General features: G+C 36.2%; 1 protein-coding gene across 1 annotated transcript; it reads left to right on the top strand.

Moving 5' to 3' along the window:
* The first annotated feature begins 1,263 nt into the window (after positions 1–1,263).
* On the top strand, positions 1,264–7,721 carry LOC121426922. The gene is made up of 2 exons (XM_041623332.1): positions 1,264–1,445; positions 5,512–7,721. Exon 2 carries the CDS (start codon positions 5,547–5,549, stop codon positions 7,356–7,358), a length of 1,812 nt encoding a protein of 603 aa, XP_041479266.1. The 5' UTR covers positions 1,264–1,445; positions 5,512–5,546; the 3' UTR covers positions 7,359–7,721.
* The last annotated feature ends 321 nt before the right edge of the window (positions 7,722–8,042 follow it).

The following is an 8,042-nucleotide window of genomic DNA, read 5'->3' as shown; positions in this document are numbered from 1 at the left end:
TATTCATGACAGCATATCGGTCGAGAGTGGCAAAGTGTGGATTAACGTCTTGCCTAAGGGCACTAGACCACGGTGAGATTTGAACACACGATCCTCTATTTTCAAGGCTAGAGTCAGAACCACTACACCACGGCTCTTCCCGACACTTATGATACCCGAGTTATGAGATTCAAATTATTGACCCTTTCAAAAAGCGATAGATGGATATTTAGAAGTTATAATGATTCGATAGCTATCTAATTTCTTACCTTGATGATGGATCCACCCCCTTCTCTTTAGAGGCATAGCAGGATCAAGACCAATTTACCCCCCCCCCCCATTGCTGCATAAATCTGTTATTTCAGTTTGAATAATTATGCTACATATTATAAGCTTGAAACAGTAATTATTAATTCCTTGGTGTGACTATTAAACCACTTAACGTTTTTGAGTTGCCACGACCATCTACCATCATATATATATCCTTGTATATCAATTTTCTTCTCTTTCTTTTTTACACCTACTACTACTAGGAGTAGTAATATTAGTAGTAGTAGTAGTACTTCTTCACTTCTCTTCTGTTTCTTTTTCTTCTTATTATTAGTATTACTATTATTACTATTATTTTCTTCATTTTCTTCTTTTTATTCTTCTTCTTTTTCTTTCTCTTCTTCTTCTTTATCTTCTTCTTGTACTACTTCTTTTATTTTCTTCTTGTACTATTTAATTTAGAAGGGCTTAAACATATTAAAGGGGAATGTTGAATCACAAGGCTTATACTTACATGTCATTCTTACCTTCAGTCGGTAAGTTAGTAGTATTTATTTCCTATACCATATTGTAGGTTTGGATATATAATTTCACGTCAACTCGGTCATTTTACCCCTCACTGTCACTAAAATGATACTTGATATAATAATGGCCGTTATGTATCAACATTATTCAACAATTTGTAAACAGTTAAGGACTGTCTTCAAGAGAAATCTATACTCATTGAATGAGCCGAATGACCCAACGAGAGATGGCCTAAAAAACGTATCAAAACAAACAAGAAAACAAACCAAACATGTATGGTGGGCATGGTGGTGAGGCTACTGCTAAAGAAATCGTCAAAATATTTCATACATTTCTTTACTGATAAACAACGTACCTTGCATGTTGTAATCTAGTTTCATTTCATTATTATTATATTCATGAAGTGCAGCAGTGCCTTTCATTCATTTCTTTGCTTATGGCATTACTTTATCAAACTATGTATTCAAGCATGTCAAATGATTCAGTTGTGAGCGTGCAGTGGTTCTACATGCCACGTCACTAGATAAGTTCATTGGCACAACTATCATAATAGACTCCATGTTTGTTGCAAGATTTACTTACAAGTTGTACCTTTGAACTGATATTTTGTTTCTACAAATTGTCAACTATCGGTTATTTAACTGGCTCGGCTACACATGTGACTTACAAAGGTAAGAACATCACTTATGTCATGTATGTGTTAGTTCGATATAGTGTTTTCGTCATGTGGTGGAATGATAATTGTAATTGTAAAGAGTGCGTGATTTTGGTCACATTTACGTGTTTGTGTAAGAAGCACATATTTTTGTAAGAACGAATATCAGAAGATAATCTATTATAGGTAAAAATGAAGGTACGCGTACTTAGAACTTTAAATGTAAGTGAACAGTAACCCCGCTATCACCCCCCCCCCCTTCCCCTGGCTTCCTCTCTCTCTCTTCCGCATGCTTTTATGAAAGATTTCTGACTAAATGGGACAGAAAATCGTGTACAACTCTTGAACGCACGCACAGGTCACAAATGTAAGCAATGCAACATATAGTGCGGACTTTCCAATGTTTGGAATAGTTACAAGTTGAGCATTAAACATGTTAAATGTATTTTTGGCTGATAGTTATGTTGAGGACATGTATATTTAGAATCTCTCTTTCTCTCCCTATGTGTGTCTGTCTGTTCATCTATCTCTGTCTTTCTGCCTCCCTCCCAGTCGCACACACTCTCTTTTCTCCCTCTTTATCGGTCAGCCTATTTCTTCACTCTCTCCTCCATCCTCTAATTTGTATTCTTTTGTTTTCTTCTTTGTTTCGTGTGTGCGTGTCTTTAATAGTGCATGTCGTACCGTACTTCTGTCACCATATTTCCATTTCCATATCGTTTCATTTTTTCTTTAAGATATTTTTCCTATTATATTTATCACATTTTACTTTCACAGTATATAATATTGTATATTTGTACATTTGTAAAATCGAATGAATTTCCACATTTCATTAACTCTGACATGTCTGATTACTTTTCTCAATTGCTTAAAACAAATTATTTCTTCAACTCGCTTTATTGGATCCACGCTCTACAATCAATACGTCTTAGTGGATCTCTTCATTTCCACACGCTTAATACTATTTTATACAAACTTTTATTATATAGTTATGAAGTTGAGGTAAAATTCATCTTGTACTCATACTTTGACTTTTATCTGTATTTGATTTATATTTGTCATGGAAATGAAATAAACTCCTTGAATCTTGAATCTGACAGGGACAACTTCGTTTTCTGACCGTCTTTTTCACGTAGGTCATTTTCACATAGGTCAGCCTCTTAATTCTCATCTAGTATACGAAATTATCTAGTATACGAAATTATCTTATCTATTATACGAAATTAACGTTTACCCTATGGTATCAAACTAACGCTTATGAAAAATGGAATGTACATTTATACAAAAATAAAACACATGCCAAGGTCACCTTTCATGTCATTTAGGCTCATGAAAGGTCTAAAGAAGGCGGGAGTTTATCAGTACTTACAAAAGTGTAACATTTTTTTTTCTAAATAACCTACACAAGTGTGATATTTTACACCATATTGTGTTATATTCCTCTCTCATCTGGCATCTGTCCCTTTCCTCTTCGACCATGTCGACCAGATGCTCGTCCGATTCCCCTTCCTCAACAATATCGACTGCATGTCTCTACCTAACCTGTATACTATAAATACTATACATATATTATAAAAATAAATGGTATTGACTTCCAAAAGAAAAACAAAGTTAAATTTGATTTTATCAATTTAGAATTTCATTTTTGGAATAAAAAAAATGTAATGGATGGGAGAAATAAGAATTTGTCCGGACAATATTAAGGGTTCATTAAATTAAATGACCTCCCTGATTATGAATGCAGTCCATATGATGTCGATGAAAAAATTGTGACAAGTCGACTGAAGTAGCGGGTCTCCGATGACCTTGAAGACTGATGACGTAGAATGACGTGTGTCGGGGGTTATCGGAGATCCACGAAGTCTGTCGAAGAATGGCGTCACCTAAGTCTAGGCGCTTTCGACCTGTCGCATGACGTCAAGAAGAACTTAGCAGAACTCAGGGCTGAAAACTCAGGACATTATGGTCTTGGCTCAGGGCTGACGAAAACTGAAGACATCTATTGGTGTAGCCCCAAAATAAAATTGATGTCCTTGGTAAAAGCTCCCTGACCAAAGGACCCTTGAAAATTGAATAAATTCCCATTGTATATAATGACAAATCCTAGTTTTTAAATTTCAATGATTTATAAATCATTTGATCAATACATGTCTTTCATATAATTTAATAAGCATCAAAAGAATATCTAGATAGTATTAATTCATTAGCATAAATGTATCAATCATTGAAAAATTGACATAAATTCACTCCTGGAAAATATTGAAATACAACCATTTCATAACTGCAATATTCTTTCGATAATTTATTTAACCCTATCTAGGCCGGGGGGGGGGGGCTCAACGAATCGCGCGATATTTTCGCCGTGCGAAATTCTTTGACCGCGCCGCTCGCTGACTTTTTACTTTGAAGTCTTACGCAACTTTTTAGACCAATTTTGCGTCACCCGGGTGCGTGGTTCCGAAATTACGCAACATTGTGTAAGTGCATGTCAGACCGAAAATGGCTCAAAAACGTGATTTCGTGTACAAAGTCAATGCAAACTGTGTTTTCAACCAAAATTCATAAATGTATGATTATTTTTAGTTTTGCTGGTCTAAATGTATTCATTTTATGCTTTTTATGATCACAGAAGAGTCCCCAACAAATCTCATTGAAAAAACAATGGAAAACAAAAGGTCAAAAAAACAAAGAAATACATAAATTGCAAAAAAACAATATAATACGTAAGAAAATGATTTGATATCACAATTTTTTCATGTACACTTGCTAAGGACACCACAAAGAGTTTCCTAACCCAAATTAGTACATTTGGAGCTTTATTTAGGGAGTTAGAGGAAAAAGTATGATTTCGTATACTAATTACGCATAAATTAGCATAATCACTTAATAGCGATTCGCATGAAAAAAATTACTATACAATCTTGTAGATTATGTCCCAGGCAACCCGCGTGCCAATTTTCGGCGCGATTGCGCGGTCGACGGCCGAGATCTTAGGGGGGCCTGGGAGGCCCCCCCGGCCATAGGAACTCCCAAAATACCCCGGCCTAGATAGTGTTAAATCCGGAAAGTGATAAAAAAGCTCACAACGTACAATTATGCCTATTAAAGTTACAGAAAACAAGCTGATTGAATTATTACAACAAAATCAGGATCCAAATTCAGTCAAAATAACCTTTTAGATTAAAGAATCTAATAATATTTTTTTTAAAGCTGAAATATACTGATAAAATATAAAATAGACTCACATCATTATGGGTAGTAAAAACTCAAAAATGAATTAAAACTGTGTGTCATTTCTTGCTTGCTCCTCAGAACACAACCTCTCTCAAAGAGTAACAAAGTGAAAGTGATCCTACTCTCTGTGCACAGCAATTAGGTGCACTGTACAATCAATAGACCTCGGGCGGGTCTTGGAATATTAAGTGTTTATTCCACCTGTTACTAGAACCTGGAACCTACAACAAAAGAACCTGCAAAAGCTGAATACATTGTAGCCCTTTCTATTTAAAGTAATTAAATACATTGGTTTTCATTACATAACTCAATCGATAATATTGCCATCACAAGACCAAAATGAGTAATTTATCATTAACTTTTTAGATTCAGATTAATTCAGATTATCTACTCTATTTAAACACAACTTTCAGGATAACACCATTAAACATTTTTCCTGTTAACATTTTCTATGTTAAATAAACAAATTTTAGAATTTGGCTTAAGTGCGAGAAAAAAAATTGCTTGCATGCATGGCGGGCATGGTGGTGAGGCTTCTGCTAAAGAAAATCGTCACAAATATTTCATACATTTCTTTACTGATAAACAAGTACCATGCATGTTGTAATCTAGTTTCATTTCATTATTATTATATTCATGAAGTGCAGCAGTGTCTTTCGTTTATTTCTTTGTTCATGGCATTCCTTTTTCAATATGTGTTTTCAAGTATATCGATATAGTTTTGGGTGTACAGTGACTCCAAACATTCTCTCGGTAGCTCTCTCTCTCTCTCTTGTTTAACTTATATGATATTTTTTCCAAATGCGTCTTGCCCTCAATCCTACTTTTTTTATGCCCTTTCTTTACAGCCCCCAACCTTGAATCCCTTTAAATTCTTTTCACGATGGCGTCTAAACTCAGCTCAGATGAAGATGGCGCTGTTTGTGAAGAAGCCTACTGCGAATCGATTACTGACGTCACGTTCTATGTGAAGGAGAAGAAGAAGCTCTGTCATGACTGCGCCTTAAAAAAAGATTGCGTTGGAATAGCACGAAGAGGTGTACCTAATCTCTTCTGTGAGAAACACGAGAAAATCATGGATATGTACTGTAAGACGCATGGCGAAGTTTTATGTCTTTCTTGCGCTATGATAGATCATCATGAAAAACCTTGTGTACGGCAGGACATAGAGGACGCACTACGGGAAAACAAAGCAAAGCTCAGCAGCCTTCATAAAGCAGTGATGGACAAATTGGAGCTATTACGAGTTTATGGAATTGAGATTCAGCAGGGTAAACAAGTCCCGGACGAACATTTGAAAACTATTCAGAATGACGTTGATTCCGAAATCGAAGAGGAGATCGAAAGAGACAGAGCCAAGGAAAAAGAAGATGCTGATTTAATCGACAAGGAGGTTGATGGGGAAAATGCACAACATCAAGAGGAGATTCGAAAGCTCCAGGATAAAATTAACCAGAACAACGCGAAGAGAGAGGAGCGACATAATGAAAATCGTTTAAACGCAGAGAAGAGACGAAAACCGATAATTGACAAACATCTCATTCTTCAGAATGACATTAAGAACATCGCTCAAGAGATCGAGAGAAAGATTGGAGAGCTTGAGAAATCATGGCAAGACGACACCAAATCAGCAGAGAAAGCAAAAGAGACACTGGACAGAATTCTTGAAGACGATAAAACTATTGTCATAGATGGACATCGTGTGCATGCATCAGTGAGTGAGGAACTAAAGAAGCAAATGAATGAGGGTGAGGTGAAAGAAATAAATCGTGTTGTATCAGGTGTGAGGTTTGTGAAGGGTGTTGGGAGAGAGAAGTATGATGGAAGAATTGATGGGTATGATGGAGAGTGGAAGCTTATTGATACAATCAATGTCAGAGATAAAATCACATTCCCGTACATCGTTGGATGTAAAGATGATGATAAGGTGATGATCACAGATAGGAACTTTGGTGGAACACACACCTACATGTTAGATTTGAACAGTAAAACCATACAGAGAGTGATCAACGGTAGTGATACATATATAATATCATGTGCAGTACTGAATGATGACAAGGTAGTATGTGGTAGATACATCACAGGTTGTACAGGAGACAGTCTACCTGGGTGCATCAGTGTATACAACAGACAGTGGAATCACAACAATGACGTCACAATACCAAGAAACACGACGCGTTCTGATGTAGCGGTGCGCGTTGCAATCGATCAGGATGGGACGATCATCGCTGCTGAAGCGAGTCAGTCTATGATATACGTCATCAACCCAGCTAATGATGAGATTATCAATACCATCACGTGTAAAGAGGAGATAGTAATGCGCGATGTGCTGTCATCAGGTCACATCATCGCTCAACCCTTACCAATAGATCGCAGAGCGCTCATCATTGACAGAGAGGGTGATCATAGGGAAATCCCCCACAGTGATGTCATCTTGAATGTGTGTGTTGATTGTATGACAGACGACCTCTACGTCGTGACACCAAATGATGAGGGTAAGACGTGTGTGATTGATCAGGTGATGAGTAAGGGTGAAATGAAGAAGAGAAGAGTAGCATTATTCCCTTTATCAACTAGTCTTGAGGATGCATTCACTTACCTTGCCGTATCTCGAGTGATGATGACGTTATCAGGAAATATGATTGCTAGTGATGGAGATAATATTCTCATATTCAAAAAGACATTCATCCTCTAGATTCATGATAGAATACCGAACAAACAAATGATTTTGGGAACGATGCTTTTTATTACAAATATATGCTTTCAAATTGAAAAATAATGTAATGAAAACGAATGATTCCTTGTAGTTCATCGTTTCTTTATGGGTAAGCTTCATAGTCATATTGAAAACCTATCAGAGTCATGCTCTTTTATTGTACACGTTGTTTCAGAATATCTTATACCAGACTACGCCGTCGCCTTGATGGATTGAGTAAATATTAATATTAATTATGTCTGCATAGCAGCTTTTTATTACTATACCCATGTATATTTCATTTTAGTTCAGTTCCATATGTAAAACTGAACAGTTAAAATGCTCCTCATTTATGTAATCATGCCGGTAAAAAAAAAATTATCCTTTTAATAGTCCATGGCGTGTTTTACAGCTACCACGGTCTTATCACGGTCAGTAGTTGTTACTCTAAATAAATGTTCAGTAATATCTTGATTCAGTAAAGAAAATTAGCATTACATGAAACGCTATACCCCTTTATAGATTGAAATTGTACCTTTGACTCCTTTGAAAGCGCGTTATATGAAATCATAATTGTTATCATAATAATGTCGCGATTTAAGAGAGGATCGTGGTCACGTTCGCTATACCTCGATACGCATTACATCAAAGCATTGCTTGCTTGTTTGTCTATTTTCACTTCCA

Source organism: Lytechinus variegatus, chromosome 13 (assembly GCF_018143015.1).
Source record: "Lytechinus variegatus isolate NC3 chromosome 13, Lvar_3.0, whole genome shotgun sequence".
Lineage (NCBI taxonomy): Eukaryota > Metazoa > Echinodermata > Echinoidea > Temnopleuroida > Toxopneustidae > Lytechinus > Lytechinus variegatus.
This window is presented reverse-complemented; position numbering and strand designations above follow the sequence as displayed.

Excerpts from the sequence above, each read along its gene's own strand:
- LOC121426922 (XM_041623332.1), top strand. The coding sequence starts at position 5,547 with ATGGCGTCTAAACTCAGCTCAGATGAAGATGGCGCTGTTTGTGAAGAA.